Raw genomic sequence first — 21,144 nt, 5'->3', positions numbered from 1 at the left:
ATATCTGTACTGCATCGCAAAATAGGGGTACCATCCTTTGCTCTCCCCTACCTGGCAGTATGCGCCACACATGGGGCTCCGTGGTATCAGCGTCGCATCCCCCTCCCCCTGGTGTTAAATAGTACCCTTTCCCTTGTCCCACATCTCTCCCCAGTCACACAACCACAGGGACATGCCCCACCGTGGTACTGGATATGAGCCACAGGAAGTGCAGGGGCCTTTATCTGAAAACACACACACACACACACACACACACACACACACACACACACACACACACACACACACACACACACACACACACACACACACACACACACACACACACACACACACACACACTTCCTAGGCCAAGAGAGAAGGAGACCCTTGGCAGAAGACAAAAGCAGGTTTATTAGGGCCCTGGGGCCAGGAATGCCTAAGGTATGAGTTAAGGCCAAGGCAGTGAGAAGAGGTGACTCTCCTGAGGCCAAACCTTTGCATCTCAGAATCTCTGGCTGGAGACCTTAGGAATCAGTTCCGGGAGGGACCTGGGGATGCAGAGGGGTCTCTCCTGACCGTGGGATCTCTGGGCTTTTGCCAGGATTGGGGAAATGGTCTGGGGGGCAGGGAGCCTTGAATCCACAGCCTTCATTTCAATAAGGACCATTTAATTTGTTCCTTGGCAGACTGAAGAACCTGGGGTGGGGTGGGGAGGTTGAGAGAGAATTGAGAATGTCAAATGCCTCCACATACAGTCATGGGGAGGTCCACAGCCCACCTTCCCTAAGCGCCCCTGCAACCCCCAGTCACTAGGTGGCAGCATCTTGTCTCCGCTTGGCTTAAACGCGGCCAACCCTTCAAGTCAGAAAGCGCAGAGGAAACCGGCTGCAGCCAGCTCCCACCTCAGGGCCAAGCCTGCCCAGACCTCTGGCTCCTGCATCTGCAGCGTGGGTGTGTCAGCAGCCTGTCTCCCCGCTGTCATGCCATGAGAGTTCCCGCCCACAGTGCCACGTCCAGGCAGAGACGGGGCCGAGGCCTGACACTCCCTGTGCTGACGCCTCAGCAAACCCCTAGCTCTGGCCATGACTGGCAATGTGTCCTCAACACCCCACCCCAACCCACTGCTGATGTGGCATAGCTGGCAAAGGGTGGCCGGCCAGACCCTGCGGTGGGATGCCTGGTGGAAAGTCTCAGACCAGTGCTTACACAAATCCATACAAGTGTACGCACGCATGCACAATGCCAAAGCAGGAGAGGGGGACAGGACACCAGGTGTGTCCCTCAGGTAGGTTGTCCCTTCAGCCACTCAGCCTCATTCCCTTCTAGAGGAGGGAACACTGTGTCTGTCTCCTCCTCCTGCACAATCTCCCTCCTCTCTTGGGGACAGTGGCTTAGGGTTCCCCTGATTCTCCTAGCCGGAATCTAACTTTGTCCTCATTTTATCGCCCATTGGCCACCTGTAGCTTGCTTTGTTTTTACTCCAGAATTCCATTAAAAATGCTGTTTTCATTCTTTCTCCCTTTGGAGAAATACTGATGGTTATTCAGCATGTGTTAACTTGCTTGGAGCCCTGCTAAGAGCTTGCCATGCATTGGCTCATTGAATTGTCATAACTCCATGAGGAGGGTCCTGTTATGTGAGGCCCAGAGAGGTTGAGTAACTTGCCCTAGGTCACCCAGCTTTAGGTGGTAAGGTTGAACATGTATCCTGGGATGACTCCCATGAGCACCCGTGTTCTTATCTGCTCTGCTCATTACTCCCTACCCTCTTTCCACCCTGAAAATTGCCTTGTAGCTGCATTCATTCCAGCATGGTATAAGGAAACATAGGGAATCAGAGGGGGGGGCGAAGCAAAGTGAATGTTAAGGGCTGTGCAGGAAAATGGGCGCCACACCTGGGACTCCACACGAGACAGCACAGGCTCATCTCGGTAAGGCCACCGCAGCACAAGGAGTTAGCGCCAAGGCAGGAAGTTCCATACAAGCAGGATTAGTCTGAGCAGAGAGACCTGCAGGCAGACAGAAGAGAGGTCAAGACAGTCATCCTGAACTAGCAGGAAGTTTGTGCAGCTGGGGAACAGATCAGGCTTCAGAGTCAGGAACCTCCTCCTGGCCTCCTGCTCTGCATGCACCTCCAGATAGGACCATGCAACATTGTGGCAGGTTCTTCCATAGCCAGGTCATTCAGGGGCAAGGTGACAAGTGATGAGTGGGGAAAATCAGATCCTATCATGGGTTTGAGAGTCCCTTAATAATCCCAGCGTGTACCCTAAATGGCAAGGACAGGGTTTAGGAGCCAAACTCCTATTTGGCACCCTTTCCAGGTTTCTGTAGAGGGCGCATCAGAGGCCTGAGTTCCCAGATTTTTTGGGGGGGAGGACAAGTGACCCAGCCATCTCCAAGGTAGGCCGCTCATCCTAGTTTCAATCCAACTAAACCAAGCCAGGAGACGAGGTGGGCTAATGGTAACACACCCATCCATCCATTAGTACCCAGCTCCCCCAACTTGGAGAGCCCAGAGGCCTCCAGCGAGTCTCTCCAAGATATGACCTGTCACTGCCTCATCCCTTCCCTCCTGCACCCCTGATTTTTCAGACTTGATAGCTTCACTGGGTCCCCCTAGGATGCTCTGCTCCCGGTATCTCTCTAGACCATTTCTAGCCAAGGCAGATGCAGGGGGGCCTACCTGGGCCACACTCTGTTCAGTCAAGCCGCCATCATCTGCCTGTAAGGAAGCAGAGTCAAAGGGTTGGGTAGAGCCAGCATGAGGGTCCTGGGTCAGGGAGGTGAAGGAAAGGGGCTTGGGGGTATGGGTGAGGTGATGCAGTGGTTAGGGTGATTCAGAGCTGCACCTGTGTGACTGGTTAGTAGAAGTCCTGCAGCCTGTCATTTGGAAGCCAGGACTTCTGGGATTGTGCTATGGTGCATGGAGGGTGAGGGAAGATGGGAGGAAAGGTTTCATCCAGACATGAGAAAGCCAAACAAGGTAGGGAGGTTCTATCCATACCCCTGACCCCCAACCTCAAGGCCAAGGCAGCCACCTGGTGCCTCTTTGAGGATGTATTTATTTCCCCAGTCCGTACTTCCTACCAGAGAAGAGGTAAGGTACTTGTGCTCCTAGCCTGGGAGAGGACAGGAAGATCTCTTCCATTAACTGGCATCCCACCCACAAACTGCTGCTCATCCCACCCCTAACAAGTATATCAGCCCAGTCGTTGTCTTCTGCTAGAGGAGCTTGGGCTTCTACCGTCTCGGCCTTGGCAGCCCCATGTCCAGGAAGGACAGGAAGGGCAGCCTAAAAGAGGAGGTGTGCAAGAAGACTCTTACCCTAAAATTCACCTTCTGGATCACTTGCTGGGGGTCACTCTCCAGAATCACACTATGAGATGAGAGGAAAAACCAGGAGGCAAATCAGTGGCACAATCCTCCCCTCTGCCCCCTCTCCTTGCCAAGCCTCTTCCCTCTCCCAATGCATCCTGCAACACTTCCACCTTCCAGGTCCCTTCCCACTGATAGCCCTCAAGTCAGAACTCTCCCTCAGCATGGAGGACCCTCAGCTCTGATTCTTTGATGCTTCAACCCAGTGGTCCACACGCTTTGTCATCCCTGGGCAAAATCTTCCAAACCAGATGAAAACAGTCTGGTCTAGAATGATCAGGATGTCAAAAGCAGGGACTCTCAAAACTCAGAGCTCTTGAAAGTTCACTTCACCTTCTGTGTATAGGGTTGGATTCCCTGTGAAAAGACTTAGGAAGGGAGGCCCTGGGGGTTCTTATCTTGTTGCACTGTTATTTTATGGCATGGGGTCATGCCCTGCATAAAAGAAATGAAACTCCAAAAATCAGCATCTACCTTCTCCCCAACTTCCTCCTATTTCTTTTTTTAATTTAAACATGTTTAAAGTTTTGTTTTGTTTTGTTTTGTTTTGCTTTGTTTTAAGGCTGGGCACGGTGGCTCATGCCTGTAATCCCAGCACTTTGGGAGGCCCAGGCAGGTGGATCACCTGAGGTCAGGAGTTCCAGACCAGCCTGGCCAACATGGCAAAACCCTGTCTCTACTAAAAAAACAAAAATCAGCCAGGCATGGTGGCACACACTTGTAATCCCAGCTACTCGGGAGGGTGAGGCAGGAGAATTGCTTGAACCCGGGAGACAGAAGTTGCAGTGAGCCAAGATCGCACCACTGCACTCCAACCTGGGCGTCAGAGTGAGACTCCATCTCAAAAAACAAAAAACAAAAAACAAACAAACCAAAAAACAGCTCTTTTTAAAAATCTTCCCTTTTAGGCCGGGTACAGTGGCTCACGCCTGCAATCCCAGCACTTTGGGAGGTTGAGATAGGCGGATCACAAGGTCAGAAGTTTGAGACCAGCCTGGCCAATATGGTGAAACCCCGTCTCTACTAAAAATAAAAAAAAATAAAAAAATTAGCCAGGCTTGGTGGCGCACACCTGTAATCCCAGTTACTCAGGAGGTTGAGGCAGGAGAATTGCTTGAACCCGGGAGGCAGAAGTTGCAGTGAGCCGAGATTGCGCCACTGCTCTCCAGCCGTGGTGACAGAGTGAGACTCCGTCTCAAAAAAAAAAAAAAAAAAAGAAAACACATACACAAAAAACAAAAAAAAACTTCCCTTTTGGTAGACCCAAATATTGTAGCTTTTCTCAGAGAGCAGGCACTCCTTCATGAGGCCTTGGGGTTATATACAGGGTATTGGATGTGAGGGCCTGTCACTGCAGCAGGACAAAGATGACAGGATCTGAGTGCACCTCCTTACCCAGTGAGACTCCTCCAGAGCAGAAGCTTTGTTTTCTTTTTTACTAAATCACTGGAAATGACAAACATTTATTGGGAGCCTCTTCCAGGCCCCATCCTTGGGCTGAGCACCCTGAGGTCCCAGGCTTCCTAGCCGGGGGTCCTGGAATCCATAAAGAGCATCCCAGGCCAAGGCTCCAGTTTAGGCGTTGCCTCCCGACTGGCGCTTCCCCAGTTTTTCTTGGCAGGAAACTGAACTCCTCAGAGGCAGAGAGGGGAAGCTTGTGAAGCTTATACCTCAGGCATCCTCCTTTGCACAAGCCATCCAGAGCCCTGCATCTGGTTCTGCATTTGTAGTTTTGTGTGTATTTGTGTAAAGTTTTCCTTCAAGAGCGTTCACCAAATTGTATATGCTTCTGGCTCCCCAATACCTGGCATTACCCCACTCACTTTTGGGTCCCAGAATTCTGCAGGAAGCCTAGCAGTAGCAGGCAGTTAATGGCTATAGAGAGGGGAGGCATTCTTTAATGCCCCAGGCAGTCCAGTACAGTGCTGTGGAAAGAGCATGGCCCCTGGAACTATGCACATGGTTTTAGATCTTGGCCCTGCCACTCCTTAGCTGTGTGAATGACCTCCGGCATGTCACTTGAACCTTTGAGCCTGTTTCGTAATGTATAAAATGATGTAATGATAGAGGCATGTATGTTTTTAAGGTGCTCAAGAAATTTCTATAGGCCGGGTGCGGTGGCTTACACCTGTAATCCCAGCACTTTTGGAGGCCGAGGCGGGCAGATCACGAAGTCAGGAGATTGAGACCATCCTGGCTAACATGGTGAAACCCCGTCTCTACTAAAAATACAAAAAATTTGCCAGGCACGGTGGCGGGCACCTGTAGTCCCAGCTGCTCAGGAGGCTGAGGCAGGAGAATGGCATGAACCCGGGAGGCAGAGCTTGCAGTGAGCCGAGATCGGGCCACTGCACACCAACCTGGGCGACAGAGTGAGACTGTCTCAAAAAAAAAAAAAAAATAGAAATTTTTGTTATTGTTTTCCCCAAAGCCAGAATTTTTCTCTCTCAATATTGGTCCCCTGATGGAAATTCACGAACCAACTTTTTTAAAAGAGCTCCTAACTTCCTAAGAATATACTAGCATACCAATAGGAGGCAACATCTATTGAATGAGAACCATAAGCTTCACATGTATTTTCTCATTTAATCCCTACAATCCCTTATTACCTCCATCCTAAAGATGGAGAAAGTAAGGCTGGGGGAGAGTCAGTAATTGACCCAGGTCACGCATCTAGCTGGTGCTGGAATTGAGCCCTAAAAGCAGGACATGTGGGGCTGGTGGGACTGTCTGAAGTCCTTCCAGAGAGGGTCAGCATCTGTGCCAGTGCTTCCCCTGGGCATTGGAGACCAAACTGGATTTTCCCCAAACCCTGCCTATTCAATAGTCTCCCATAGTTTGACATCAGGTTACTCTTTTGTTTGGCTTGACTTTGGCTAACATTGAAATTAACTTCCATCTTCTAGGGTGGGGTGCTAGTAAGGGGAAGGGGTAGGGGAATGGGATCCCTGGGAATATGCTGGGGGAAGGGAGTGAAAAGTTGGTCAGAGTTCTGGCCATGCTGGGTGCCATCTGGGGCTGATGACTCCCAAAGGCACTCCTGCTGTGAGTGTCCCTGACTGTCCCCTCCTCACCCGCCATCCACAATCTCATCCAGCACCAAGAAGGCTCCGTCCATGTTCTCCAGCAACCAGCGCTTCTCCACGTTCTTCCTGAAAGTGGACACAAGCTCCTGAGCCTCCCTGTGGCTGGGAGGAACTGAGTCCCTGCCTAGGTGAGGCTGACCCCACTCTCCAAAGCCTGTCTCATTCACCCCTCACCAAACAAGGATTGGGAAGGAGAATGTGAAGGGCAGTGAGCACAGAGCCCGTGGAAGGCATTCCTGAGCAAAGGGCAGTTCTGCTTCCTTATACCCCACCTCGTCCAACCTCCCATACTTTGTGCCTTGACACGCGGGCACCCACCACAGGACCCCGAATGCGTTTCACAACTAGGTTAGATGCTATAGCATAGCCCTACTTTGGTTCATTGTGTCGACTATGAACTTTTCTTTTTAGATTGTCTTAGTCTTGTGGGGACCTCAGGAGATAAACAGGGAGGAAGTGCCCTGTGACATATCAGGGCCTGGGGGATGGGGCCTTGGAGGGCAGAGAACCTCACTCACCTTAACATGTGGTTCAGAGACTCAAACAGGCAGGTAAGAACAGACATGAGCATCAGCTGGGATGGGCAGATACGGGAGGAGGAAAACAAGAGAGCTTGAGATTGAGAAGGTCAAAGGAAGCACTTGGAGCCCACCTGTGTGGGCAGCAATGGAGAGTTCTCCCTTTTCCGAGGCCTGGGCTGGAAACTGACTGCAGTGTGACATTAGAGGGAACTTCCATGTGTCTGGGCTGGGAAACTGGAGTTCTCCACTGGGAGACATTTAGTGTATCTTTCTCTAGTTATGTCTAAGAAGGACAAAGCCTCCCTTGCAGATGAAGTGATGACTTCATTCCTGGTTCCCAAGGAAACTAAGGGTTATCGAGGATACACATTGTCCCAGAAAGAACCCTTCTTGCTGCCCCCCTCTACCTCATGGAGCCTAGCAGGAGGGGTCCAATGGTGAGCCTCCAGGTCCCAGCCTCAAGCCCAGATTCCAGATAACATTTCCCCATAGACAGCCCTTTTTACTGCCCCAACCTCCTGAATTCACCTCATTCTCGTAGGATGAGCCCACCACGTATAGGAAGAGGTCAATGCTGTTCTTGTAGACGATGGTCATACCCCCAAAAAATGCAATCTCACCTAGAAATGGAGGGAGCTTTCAGTACTGGCCACCTTGCCTGGTCCCAGCCTAGCCCTTCCTCCTCAACTATGACTCTGTGACTTTCCTCTTATTTCCTTCTCCCCTTTCTAGAGAACCCTTGGAAAGATAGCACTAGGGACACTACCATTAGGCTGCCCCATGTCCTTCCCCTTATCGATACTCTATTTCTAGGGACTGCCTCAGGCCAAGGAGTCAACAAGCCCAGTTGTTGACTAGTTTACCTCCTGTCCACGCTTCCACCCTGTGCAGCACCTTGGGACCAGATTCAGGTTGGGACCACAATACAATTGGCCTCCTCAGCTACAGAGAGGCCTGGGGATGCTGGGGGGATAGGTAGTCAGGGGGATTGGAGAGTGACAGGGAGTGGAGGTTCCCTGGAGGAAGGGAGTAGAGAACACCTGGGAAGGAGAGGACAAAAAGCCTCTGAAGAAAGGGAAATGGCCTGTGGGTGTGCAAGGCTGATGGGGACAGATGTGTCCAGTTGGAGAAGATGACAGTATGCATCTGATAGTCTGGTGGAGAAAGAGGGGGACACTTACTCTCAGTCCGGCTGGTCTTGTTGAAGACATTTTTCTCGAAAACCATCTGCTCCTTCATGGAGGGGAATGTGTCATCATAATACTATGAGAAAGGGAAGGAGAAGGGACCATAGCTTTCCACACAGCCTGGATCCTCCCTAGATTTGGGGGCAGGAAAGATTAGGTGCTGGGCAAGCGGGATCCTGCTTCCCTGCCCCATCTCTCCATTACTGCACCCTAGGCCTGTTGGCTCACTAGTTCCTCCAAAACAAATTATTATTATTTTTTTAGATGGAATTTTGTTCTTATTGCACAGGCTGGAGTGCAATGGCACGATCTCGGCTCACCACAACCTCCACCTCCTGGGTTGAAGCAATTCTCCTGCCTCAGCCTCCTGAGTAGCTGGGATTACAGGCATGTGCCACCACGCCCGGCTAATTTTGTATTTTTAGTCGAGACGGGGTTTCTCCATGTTGGTCTGGCTGGTCTCGAACTCCCGACATCAGGTGATCCACCTGCCTTGGCCTCCCAAAGTGCTGGGATTACAGGCGTGAGCCACCATGCTCCGCCCCCTCCAAAAGAAATTCTGAGCAAAGAAAGTCCCAAAAAGTAGAGGGATATTGAGGCCTGCTTTTGGAGTCCCCTCTGGTTTCTTGGAGGATCTTGTACATTCAGCAGATGTGCAGGGTGCTAAGGATTAGCATGGTCACTAGCGCACACTAATTCTACAGCACCTGGAGTCTACAGGAAAGATGGCAAAACCAGCACACCTTCTTAAACAATAATAATGATAATAACAACAGCTACTTTATTATCCCCATTACACAGATGGGGAAACTGGGGCATCAAGAAGTCAGGTAACGGCCGGGCATGGTGGCTCATGCCTGTAATCCCAGCACTTTGGGAGGCCAAGGCAGATGGATCACCTGAGGTCAGGCGTTCAAGACCAGCTTTGCTAACATGGTGAAAACCCGTCTCCACTAAATATACAAAAAAAAAAAAAATGGCAGGGCGCGGTGGCTCACGCCTGTAATCCCAGCACTTTGGGAGGCCGAGGCGGGCGGATCACGAGGTTAGAAGATCGAGACCATCCTGGCTAACACGGTGAAACCCTGTCTCTACTAAAAATACAAAAAAATTAGCTGGGCGTGCTGGCAGGCGCCTGTAGTCCCAGCTACGAGGGAGGCTGAGGCAGGAGAATGGCGTGAATCCGGGAGGCGGAGCTTGCAGTGAGCCGAGATCACGCCACTGCACTCCAGCCTGGGTGACAGAGCAAGACTCTGTCTCAAAAAAAAAAAAAAAAAAATTAGCCGGGTATGGTGGTGGGCGCCTGTAATCCCTGCTACTTGGGAGGCTGAGGCAGGAGAATCACTTGAACCCGGGAGGCAGAGGTTGCAGTGAGTCGAGATCGCGTCACTGAACTCCAGTCTGGGCAGCAGAGTGAGACTCTGTCTCAAGAAAACAAAACAAACAAACAAACAAACAAAACAAAAAAAGAAGTCAGGTAACTTCCCCAACATCTCACAGTTGTGAGGCCAAAGCTGGGTTTGAGCAGTAAGGACGGTCTGACTGCAGACAGGGTTATAGTGAAGATTAAATATCTAAGAAACAATCCCTCGCACATATCCCATAACTAAATTAATGTTTTTTTGTTTGGGAATGGTGAGCCTCTTTCTCTTAGTTTCTTAATCTGTAGGGAGCAAGAGCCTTTGGCCTTGCTGATCCACCTCTGACCATCTGCTGGGGCAAGGTGTGGTCAGCTCAGTTTTCAATTTTCTGGATGTGGATTTTGCCACTTAGTACTCAATCTGCAGGCAGATTAGCCAGCTCCCTACTGGCCGCTGCTTATCTGAATGTCATAAAAACAGAAAAGTTTCAGCTCCAAACAAACAAACAAACAAACAGGAAATCTATTTTTTGAGATGGGGTCTCACTCTATAACCCAGATTGGAGGGCAGTAGCTCGATCATGGCTCACTGCAGCCTCAACCTCCCAGGCTCAGGCGATCTTCCCACTTTAGCCCCCCCGAGCGCTGGGACTACAGGCGCACACCACCACGCCCAGCTAATTTTCATACTTTTTTTTGTAGAGATGGGGTTTGCCATGTTGCCCAGGCTGGTCTGGCACTCCTGGGCTCAAGCAGTCCACCCGTCTCAGCCTCCCAAAGTGCTGGGATTACAGGCATCAGCCACTGCGCCTGGCCTTATAATGCATTTCTTTTCTTTTTCTTTTTGAGACAGAGTTTCTCTCTTGTTGCCCAGGCTGGAGTGCAATGGCGTGATCTTGGCTCACTGCAACCTTCGCCTCCCAGGTTCAAGCAATTCTCCTGCCTCAGCCTCTTGAGTAGCTGTAACTACAGGCGCCCACCACCATGCCCAGCTAATTTTTTGTATATTTAGTAGAGACAGGGTTTCACCATGTTGGCCAGGCTGGTTTTGAACTCCTGACCTCGAGTGATCTGCCCACCTCGGCCTCCCAAAGTGTTGGGATTACAGGTGTGAGCCATTGCGCCCGGCCTTATAATGCATTTCATAGCTAATGCAGATGCTGTAGTTCCACTACAATTAATTGTGTTGACAGCAGAAATTTATTTTTGGATTATTTTAGGCCGTGTTTGCTAGGATAGATAACAGATAATTGAATGGGGGTACAGTGAAAACCACCTTGAGCTTAATGTAAAAAAACCTGAGTTTGCCTGTGAAACCTGTGAAATGGGAGAAGTGAAAAAATTAAATAAGTAAATAAATAAAATATGAGTTTGGATCTGTTAGGATATTAATACTTGTGACCTCAGGCAATTCACTTAGCTTCTCTACACCTCATTTTCTTCATCTATGAAATTAAAGAGTTGTATTACACAGTCTCTAAAATCCCATCTGGTTCTAAATCCTTAGACTCCTTAGGCTAAATCCTTAGTGTTTACCAAGCTGTAGAACAAAAGTGGAGGTTTTGAGGAGGTTTAGAGACAAACCCCAAAGAACAAAAGAGCTTGTGTAGGGGTTTGGGGACTAAGACTCCTGGGTCCCAGGCTCAACACTCCACTGATCCATTAGGCAGAAACTTCCCATGCCCAGGTCCAGCTGGCCAGTACCGATGACGAGGAAACACTTCAGGGAACATGAGTAGAAACAGGGGAGACCCCTCACTTCAGGGAGCAGCACCTTGACAAGGCAGGAGGATGAGAAGGACTTCTGGAGGGGTCTAAGCTGAGCTGCCCTGAGTCACAGAGACCACAGTGGAGTTTCTCCTGAGACAGGAGTGTCAGCTGGATGGGAACTGTGTCCCTCACAGGTGGGGTCAGAGGTTACCTTGGCCAGCAGCCGGCGCCCGTCATTATCTAGGATGAAAACAGCCTTGATGGTGTAGAGGGAAGGTTCCTGCAACTGACACCGGGGAGGAGAGTTCTGTTTGGCCCCTGGCTCAAGGTGGACACCCTGTCTCTATGGGATCTGCTGGCCCTAGGATACACCCTCAGGCTTCAGCAACCCCAGCCCTCAAGGTCCACAGCTGGTTCTGCCCAACCCTGTGCCACATGGGCCAACCCAGGTGCCCACTCCACTCCCAGGCAGATGTTCCACTGCAGGCCCCGAGTGGGCGCTGTGCCCGTTGGGTGCAGAAGGTCCTTCCGGGCCCAAGTTCTGTCATGCACTGACTGCTCCAGAGCCCGAGTCGGAGTGTATCACAGAACCTGGGCCGGGGGGGACAGCGGGCCGAGCCTCCTCCTTCCAGCTGATCCCTGGCCGGGCTGGACCTGCGCTCTCAGCCCGCCCCCAGGCCCTGGCCCTGGCCCGGGTGGACTTCAGCAGCATGCCCATCACCCACCGGTGATGGGAGGCGAGTCTGGGACGGACAGGCCACTCCTTACCCTCCCCGCGGAATCGCAACTCACCCGCCACCCCCCGCTCCAAACGGACCCAGAACTTCAGCCCCGCGCCGACGGACTCAGGACAGGCCTCCTCGCCGGTTGGCGCCGGGACGAACTTTTCCTCCCGGGTCCTGGGGCCGGTCAGGGGTGACACAAAGTTCCCAGCCGCTGGGCGCGCGAGTTCTGAGTTGGCTGCTCCCCTCAATCCTGCACCGTCCCGGCCCAGCTCCCGCCGCCCGGGACCCCCGCTCCCGCCCGCTCCGTACCCGCAGCCCCGAGGGCTCCCTGGCTCGAGCAGGCGGCGCCGGGCCCCCGGCCTGGGCCGCCGCGGCCCCCTCCCCCGGGTGTGGACGTGGCCAGGCCTCGGGCCGCTGCATTCCGCTCGCCGCCTCGCACTGACAGCGCCGCCCGCCTCCTGCCCGCCGCCGCCGCCCCGCCTCCGCGCCCGCCCCGTGGCCCCCTCTCGCGCGTGGCCTTCCTTTCCTCGGGGCCCCGTTCTCTTGCTAGTTCTCCCCGCTCTCCCCTCCCGCCCTCACCCCAGCTCTTCTTCCCCCACCTCTCCTTTCCCTCTCTCCTTGGCTCCTTCCCGAGTCCCTTACAGCCCCGAACTCTGCATCTTCAGGGTGCCCCAAGACCAGTCCTCGTCCTGCTTTCTGCCTGCTCTCCGGCCTGTGGCTTTGGTGTGCACCGGTGTCTGTAGGCTGTCCTGGGGCCAGCAGCAAACACAAGCAAAGCCCACTTTTGTCTGTTGACCTCTGGTAGGTACCATGGGGACAAATATGTCAGATCACCCTTTAGATCTCCGGGACAGGGTCTATAAGCAAGAGCACATGAGGACAGTTCTGGGGACACTCCTCTGTGAAGAGGCTTTCCCATTCCTCTCTCACTACCTGCAGAAGGGAACCATGGCCGCGGAGACACCTCCCCAGGCTCTCCTAAGACACAGATATGGCACCATCAAAAGCAAGACAGACGCCCAGCAGCACAAATGCTCCACCAATGACATTGGGCTTTGCAGCATGTTTTGGTTTTGTCTAAGTGTACCAAAGACAAGCTCTCATTTCAGGATATGCTGGCAAGTGGAAAATTCACACCCCAGTGATATGTATGTTAGTGGTACGTATGCATTTACTGGTAAAAACACTGTGCATGTATTTTACATTTGACACCTTCACATACGTTATCTAATATAGCCCACACCTGTGAGGTAGGCATAATGGACCCTCATTTTAAGGAAAGAGAGACTCAGAGGTTGTGTCACCTTTTCAAGACCATACAGCTAGTTGACTGGGAATAGAACCCAGATTTTTGACTCAAAATTTCTTCCCTATTCTTCTCTTCAAGCCCTCTTATGTTGTGGACCACAGTCACTTACCCTAGATGGTTACAGAATGGGGTTTTCCTCACTGAATGCATCAAGCCTTCTTATCTTCAAGCCTCTGCTGAAATATCATTACCAAAAGGTCCTCCTGACAGCCACCATATCTGACTTGATCGGTCTCTCCTGTCACATTCTCTATCTCAGTTCCTATTTCTTCCTTTCATTGCACTTTTCTCAATCTCTAAACATTATTTTTACTAATTTTGCTTGTTTGAGACATGGTCTCACTCTGTTGCCCAGGCTGGAGTGCAGTGGCTCGATCTCGGCTCATGTCAGCCTCAACCTTCTGGGCTCAGGCAATCCTCCCATCTCAGTCTCCCGAGTAGCTGGGACCACTGGTGCATGCAGCCACTCCCAGATCATTTTGTTTTTATTTTTATTTTTGTAGAAACAAGGTCTCAAGGCTGGGCTCAGTGGCTCACACCTGTAAACTCAGCACTTTGGGAGGCTGAGGTGGGCAGATGGCTTGAGCCCAGGAGTTCAAGACCAGCCTGGGCAACATGGTAAGACCTGGTCTCTACTAAAACTACAAAGAAATTAGCCAGGTAGGGTGGTGTGCACCTGTAGTCCTAGCTACTCAGAAGCCTGAGGTGGGAGAATCACCTGAGCCTGGGGGTTCAAGGCTGCAGAGCCATGATCATGCCACCGTGCTCCAGCCTGGGCAATGGGAGTGAGAACCTGTTTCAAAAAAGAAAAAAAAAAAAAAAAGAAGAAGAAGAAAAAGAATGGAAGAGAAGGAGGAGGAGGCAGAAGGGGAGGGGGAGGGGGAGGCAGAGGGTGATCAAGGTCTCACTATGTTGCCCATGGTGGTCTTGAACTCCTAGGCTCAAGTGATCCTCCCACCTCAGCTTCCCAGAGTGTTGGGATACAGGCGTGAACCATTCCCAGCCTTTACTAGTTTGTTTACAAGTGTTCCTTCTCCCCGCCCAGACTTTGAGCCCTGTGAGAACGAATGAATGTGACTTTTCTTTTTTTTTTTTTTTGAGACAGGGTCTTGCTCTGTCACCCAGGCAGGCTGGAGTATAGTGGTGTGATCATAGTTCACTGCAGCCTCAAACTCCCAGGCTCAGCCGGGCACAGTGGCTCACGCCTATAATCCCAGCACTTTGGGAGGCCGAGACAGGCAGATCACAAGGTCAGGAGTTTGAGACCAGCCTGGCCAACACGGTGAAACCCCATCTCTACTAAAAATACAAAAAATTAGCTGGGGGTGATGGCAGGTGCCTGTAATCCCAGCTACTCGGGAGGCTGAGGCAGGAGAATCATTTGAACCTGGGAGGTGGAGGTTGCAGTGAGCCGAGATCTCGCCACCGCACTCCAGCCTGGTGACGAAGCCAGACTCCGTCTCAAACAAACAAACAAACAAAAAACAGAAAAAAATCTGTCATCACCAAGCCCTGTAAGAAACTTTGTGATCTGCTTGCCTCGGCCTCCCAAAGTGCTGGGATTATAGGCATGAGCCACTGCACCTGGCGGATGACAGATATTTAATAAGCATTTGTGAAGTAAATGAATAAAGGAATTCAGGATGAGGGAGATCATGTATAAATATTCACAAATACCACATTTTAACTAATAATAATTAAAATGTACCTATCAATGATACCATATTGGCTGGGTGTGGTGGCTTATACCTGTAATCCCAGCACTTTGGGAGGCCAAGCTGGGCAGATCACTTGAGGCCAGGAGTTCAAGACTGGCATATTTTATGTGCTGTACAAATATTTATTGAGTGCTTTGTATGTACCAGATATTTTTCTAGCCACTGGGACACAATAGTAGACAAAAGAAAAATTTTGCTGTCATGGAACTTATAATCAAGTGTGTGTGTGTGTACACGCATGCGTTTCTGTGCAAGATATAATACACAAATGGGTAAAGTAAATATTATGTGAGTTGGGGATCAGTGCTGCAAAGAAAATAGAGCAGAAATGGGGTGTAGAATGTGAAGGGTCAGGGACAGGCAAGCCAGAAAGCCATTTTCACAGTCCTCTGAGAAGACCTTTAAGAAGGTGACATTTGAACAAAGAGCTAAAGGAAAGGAGGAAGCAGATCATGCAGACATCTGAGGAAGCATCTACTGACCCTCCCTATATGATGACTTAGGAGGCACATCTGAACCTTCCTTGCAGGCTATCAGTTATAACAGGGAACATAATGACACTATCTGATACAGCAGGCAGCGAAAAGATCCAGTACTTGGGCATTTTATTTCTTCGGATTCCAGATCATCAGAAGTTATGTCAATGGTCATGCTGGGTATGTTATTTTTAAAAAATACTGATTTGGTTATTTTGATGTCTTAATATTTCTGTGAGCTAGTCCATTTTTTTTTTTTGGCTCATATTTACAAAGACAGCACCAAAAAACCTCCAGGAGAATTTCTCAGCCTCTGTTTGGCATATGGTACCCACCATAAAAGACCAGCAGCCTCCAGAAGGGTCAGAGGAAGACCTGGGATGATAGGGGAGTTAGGGGGCTGGTTGGTTCCACAGGCGAGGTGGGGAAGCAGTCAGTTACACAGGTCAGTGATGGGAAGGCACTGGAGAGGGGCCAAGGGGATAGGAATCAGAGGAGCAGGCTGGGGAAGGAAGCTTAGGAACCACAAAGTTCTCATCACCCCCACCTCTACCACTGTTATTGCCTTTTTTTTTTTTTTTTTTTTGAGAAGGAGTTTCACTCTTGTTGCCCAGGCTGGAGTGCAATGGCATGATGAAGGCTCACTGCAACCTCTGCCTCCCAGGTTCCAGCGATTCTCCTGTCTCAGCCTCCTGAGTAGCTGGGATTACAGGTATGAGCCATCACACCTGATTAACTTTTTTATTTTTAGTAGAGACAGGGTTTTATCATGTTGGTCGGGCTGGTCTTGAACTCCTGACCTCAGGTGATCCGCCTGCCTTGGCCTCCCAAAGTGCTGGGATTACAGGCGTGAGCCACTGTGCCCAGCTTTGTTGTTCCCATTCTTAAAACCTCTTTACATCTTTTCTTTTTTTTGAAATGGAGTTTCGCTCTGTCGCCCAGGCTGGAATGCAATAGCACGATCTCGGCTCACTGTAACCTCTGCCTCCCAGGTTCAAGCAATTCTCCTGCCTCAGCCTCCCAAGTAGTAGGGATTACAGGCGTGTGCCACCATGCCTGGCTAATTTTTGTATTTTTAGTAGAGACGGGCTTTCACCATGTTAGCCAGGCAAGTCTCCAACTCCTGACCTTAAGTGATCTGCCTGCCTCGGCCTCCCAAAGTGCTGGGATTATAGACGTAAGCCACAGTGCCTGGCCCATAAAATCTCTTTACATCTTAACTGTAGTGGTGAATAAGTAAATTCAGAGCCAAGTTCAACTTTTCAAGGACAAGATTCTCCCCAATGATAACCCCTCCCCAAACTCCTTCAACAGAGACCCCAAAACTTCTTTCTCTCCATGACACCCGCTTCCCCACACATCCTGAAGTGCACCTTTAATGCGGTTTTACGTAAACATGCGAGCTATGTGTGTCCAGTATTGGGACAGTGTCTTCCACAGAGCATGACCCTAAGAGGACTTTCCAGTTTAAGGCTGGCAGCACATGAGAAGCACGCACGTGCAGCAGCAGACTCGGCGGGAGAGCCTCCCCAGCTCGAAGAAGCCAAGTTGGGTTCAAAAAGAATGCAGCCTTCATGTTTCTCTGCCCTCTGCTCCCTTCAGGTAGGTACAGTAGGGTGGGGAGGTAGGCTGTGCACATCCCTACCCAGCTGGAACCTGTTAAGTAGTGCACTCAGAATTGGTCCCTGCCCTATGGAGTCCCAGGAGGCAGGTGATTCAAAGGAGGTTCTCCTCTGGGCCTTGGTATAGCTTGAAGGGGAGACCGTTTCATTTCCTCTGAGTCACCCTCCTGCTGCCACATTTCTGTGCTGTCTGTCCTAGGATTTCAGCATCTGTTCTTATGTGACAAGAAGAAACAGCTCCCTTGGGTACCAGCCTCTCTCTATCCTTCCTGCTTAATGTCAAGAGGGGGAGGTGTGTGTGGAATATGAGGTGTGGAAGTGTGTGCTGGTGGCATCCTCTAGAGAGAAAACTAAAGCTTCCATGCTCTGTCTGTAGGATAGGCTTCTAGTAGACCATTCTAAGGACAGCTCTCATTTCTTCATCACCTTTGGCTTTCTCTGAGATAACTTTCTCTGAGATAAAGTTGTAGGGTAGGTGAAGACAGGATTATTCAAGACAGTGCCTTACACTCAGCTCTTCCCGCGGGCATGAATGGCTTTATACACATGACCTGAGTTTTAAGATTTGTGAATATGTATATTGTTATCTCCATTTAGCTCAGGATGGCCCAACTAGTACGAGACAGAGCCAGATTTTCGAACCCAGCTGTAAGTCCAAAATATCCACTCCTCCCACCTCTTAATGGCAGCTCCTTGATTGTGACATGTCACACAGAGCTCTACAAAGAACACTACCTGGTATTGTTTGAGACAACAGAGCAAGACATACAGGACAGTTCAACTCAGCTTCAAAAAATGTTACACTAAGACACTAATGAACAATGAGATATTTTCATCGTAGAGGTGAAGAAAGAACATTTTAGGATTGAGAATGAGCACATCCTAAAAGTCAAATAGGCCGGGTGCAGTAGCTCACGCCTATAATCCCAGCACTTTGGGAGGCTGAGGTGGGCAGATCACTTGAGGTGAGGAGTTTGAGACCAGCCTGGCCAACATGGCAAAACCCTGTCTCTACTAAAAATACAAAAATTAGCCAAGTGTGGTGGTGTGCGCCTTTAATACCAGACACTCAGGAGGCTGAAAGCAGGCAAAATGCTTGAACTTGGGAGGCAGATGTTGCAGTGAGCTGAGATGGTGTCACTGCACTCCAGCCTGGACCACAGAGCGACTCCATCTCAAAAAAAAAAAAAAAAAAAAAAAATCAGATAAGCATTCCAGTCTGTGCTCCTGTATTACCACAATCTTTTTTTTTTTTTTTTTTTTTTAACCTCAACGTGGATTTTTGCTCCAACCTAGTGATTCTCTACTCTGGTTGCACATAAGAATCACCTGAAGAGCTTTTACAAAATACTGATGTCCAATTCTGCTCTGAGTGGTTGTCTTAATTTGTGTGGGGTGGGACCTGGGCATTGGTAGTTTTTACAAGCTCCCCACCTGGGTGATTCTAATGTGCAGCCAGGATTAGAAGCAATCTTCTAAGAGTGTGGTAGTCATGCACAGGAAAGAGGCTGGCTTACAGAATAGCTTTATTTTTTGGTGGTTTAATGGTAACAAGTTTGCTGATGTTTACCATGTAAGAGAGAGGGCCAGATGTCCGGATTAGCCAGAAAACTAATTGATTTCTTTGCAAAACATGCTAACATTTAGTATTGACATGATGTATTCCTAGAATCTCTCAGGACTGTAAGGAAATCTCAGGCAATCATCTATCTAATCTATTCCCCTGGATTAGATGAGGTTGCCAAGTAAGAAATACTTACATGGATTAGCAACACTTAAAGACATGTTTTTCTTTTTCTTATTTTTTTTGAGATAGGGTCTCACTCTGTTGCCCAGACTGGAGTGCAGTGGCGCAATCACAGCTTACTGCAGCCTCAACCTCCCCAGGATCACGTGATCTTTCCACCTCAGCCTCCCCACTAGCTAGGACTACAGGCATGAACCAGCACGCCTGGCTAATTTTTGTATTTTTTTTTGTAGAGATGGGTTTTCACCATGTTGGCCAGGTTAGTCTCAAACTCCTGGCTCAAGTGATCCGCCCACCTGGGCCTTTCAAAGTGCTGGGGTTACAGGTGTGAGCCACTGTGCCTGGCCTTAGAGACATTTTTAGATGATGGGCAACCAGAATGGCAGAAAGACTGGGTTTCCCTTTTAGGGAAAAAGCAATTTCACTGTTCCAGAAGAAATCGGAGCCCCAGCCAGCCTGCTCTCCCACAGCCCCTTCTCTGGGGATTCCTGGCATGTGTCATCCTCTGGGGTGACTGCGGGATGGAGGTGCCTGTTGGTGGCAGCAGCAGCTTTTCCTACGAGGGAAGCTGGGTCGGTAGACACTACACTGCTATTCCTGGGGTGGGGGTGGGGATTTCTGTGTTATGTTTTATAGTTAGCTGGCCCCAAATCCCTGTGCATTAGACCTAACCCTCTTCTCGGCTTCCACTGCTTTCTTCTCTCTCCTGCACAGCCCGGAGTCGCAGGGGCAAGGCCTGGTTTTACAATGGCTGCCAGCCTTTCCCTTAGGGAGCCACGCGCATGCGCTCACTTTTTCCAGTGGTCTTCTCAGTCTGATTTAATGGATATACCGGGACTGATGACACATCAGCATGGGATCCTTCTTTTGCTTCTTGGGTAATTGTCCTATTAACAGCTGTCCCAGGCAAAGGGAGCGGGGAGTGTTGGGGGAAAGCGGGGGGGGGGGGGGGGGGGGTGCCTTCCTGGGTGAAGGAGGACACACCCTGGGTTTTACAAGGTTAATCAGCAGGTTCTGGGAAAGCTTGCACCTGCTCAGACTTGATCTGGAACTCTAGACAGAATGGAAGACAGTCGTCTCCACTCCCTTCCATGGAGTATCAAATATCCTGGGCGCCCACACCCTGCCAGACCTAGGCCTGCTGTTGCGATTGCGTTTGTCTCTACACCTTTACTCTCTTTGGTCCTTGCAACTCTTTCCCTTTTTCGGGCCACTTCTGTGAAATGGCTAAGCAGGAAACTCACATAAACGATTGTCCAGTTTTAGTTTGAACTGTTAGGACTGAAAATTGTTCTGTATTTGTTGTGTAAAAAAAAGATCAATCTTAGTATGCTGTTTTCACCTTCTCAAAATTATCTTGTATTTAAACACTGTACTTTAGTTGAGCCTTTATATCTTTCAATGTTATGTTTTCTTTTGTTTTTTGAGGCAGGATCTCACTGTTGCCCAGACTGGCACCATCATAGCTCACTGCAGCTTCAAGCAATCCTCCCACCTCAGCCTCCTGAGTAGTTGGGACTATAGATTTGTGGCACCAGGCCCAGCTTGTTTTTTCGTAGAGACGGGGGTTTCACTATGCTGCCCTGGCTGGTCTTGAACTCCCGAGTTCAAGCAATCCTCCCCCCTTGGCCTCCCAAGGTGCTACTGTGAGCCACTGTGCCCGGCCCAGTGCTATGATTTTAAAATATGTCCTTCTCAACCTTCTTATTTTTAGAGTTTGATGGCCACACCTAAATTTTTCCTCCTTTCTTACACACTACCAGTCTTTATCTTCATTGTCTCACTACTTTGGGGACTGAATGGTCTCCTATTTTATTGGTAACATGCCATATCCTTCAAAACTGTACATCCGCCAAGGTGTGGTTAATTTCTGCTTTTAACAGGAAAATCACAGGCCTGCCTGCTTGAGTCCCCCTTCAAGTACTCAGTATTTGAGTGTCTACTAAGTTATAACAGTTAACACACAAAATTCTAGTCCTCATGTCGTTTATACTCGGATATTTATTGGGAGACACGCGTCAGTAGTCCCTACTAAATGGGAAGATTGCTTGAGTCCAGGAGTTCGAGTCCAGTCTGGAATAGGTAAAACATGCTCTCTGAATTAGTCTTTGAAACTGGTAAACTAGCTCAGAAGTTTTGTAAGAATTGCTGGTGTACGTTTATTATATACAGTGAAAGTACTTAATCTGTAAACCACCCCAAATTAAGCCTCCTAACTGCAAGCACAAAATGGACTCATTATTTACTGAGTTATCAGTTGGCGTTGTCCTTAGTTGTACAGGGACTAATGATTCACCCATAAATAATGGGCTCTTCTAAGAAGA

The 21,144-nt window shown here is 49.8% G+C and overlaps 1 protein-coding gene across 7 annotated transcripts; it reads right to left on the bottom strand.

Annotated features, from left to right (window-relative positions):
- Positions 1 to 369: 369 nt before the first annotated feature.
- On the bottom strand, positions 370 to 12,388 carry COPZ2 (COPI coat complex subunit zeta 2). 7 transcript variants are annotated; one of them, XR_010581849.1, is made up of 10 exons: positions 12,258 to 12,388; positions 11,435 to 11,509; positions 8,148 to 8,229; positions 7,495 to 7,586; positions 6,964 to 7,019; positions 6,434 to 6,511; positions 3,309 to 3,360; positions 2,668 to 2,706; positions 1,877 to 1,990; positions 370 to 678 (listed from the first exon to the last, which is right to left on the bottom strand). XR_010581849.1 is itself a non-coding variant. In XM_015438204.3 (9 exons), exons 1-9 carry the CDS (start codon positions 12,366 to 12,368, stop codon positions 631 to 633), a joined length of 633 nt encoding a protein of 210 aa, XP_015293690.3. In that variant the 5' UTR covers positions 12,369 to 12,388; the 3' UTR covers positions 370 to 630. The 7 variants fall into 7 exon arrangements, 3 of the variants coding, with proteins under 3 accessions (XP_015293690.3, XP_065387484.1, XP_073875504.1); XR_012425719.1 differs by lacking the exon at positions 12,258 to 12,388 and adding an exon at positions 12,016 to 12,113; XR_010581850.1 differs by lacking the exon at positions 11,435 to 11,509.
- Between the last annotated feature and the right edge of the window lie 8,756 nt (positions 12,389 to 21,144).

This window comes from Macaca fascicularis, chromosome 16, assembly GCF_037993035.2.
Source record: "Macaca fascicularis isolate 582-1 chromosome 16, T2T-MFA8v1.1".
NCBI lineage: Eukaryota > Metazoa > Chordata > Mammalia > Primates > Cercopithecidae > Macaca > Macaca fascicularis.
This window is presented reverse-complemented; position numbering and strand designations above follow the sequence as displayed.

Bases quoted from the DNA above. Each gene is read 5' to 3' on its own strand.
- COPZ2 (XM_015438204.3), bottom strand. From the start codon at position 12,368: ATGCAGCGGCCCGAGGCCTGGCCACGTCCACACCCGGGGGAGGGGGCC. The intron at 7,587-8,147 runs GTAAGTGTCCCC...CTCCATTTCTAG, and splicing joins CAAGACCAGCCGGACTGAGA to GTGAGATTGCATTTTTTGGG. The intron at 7,020-7,494 runs GTGAATTCAGGA...TGCCCATCCCAG, and splicing joins GCTCATCCTACGAGAATGAG to CTGATGCTCATGTCTGTTCT.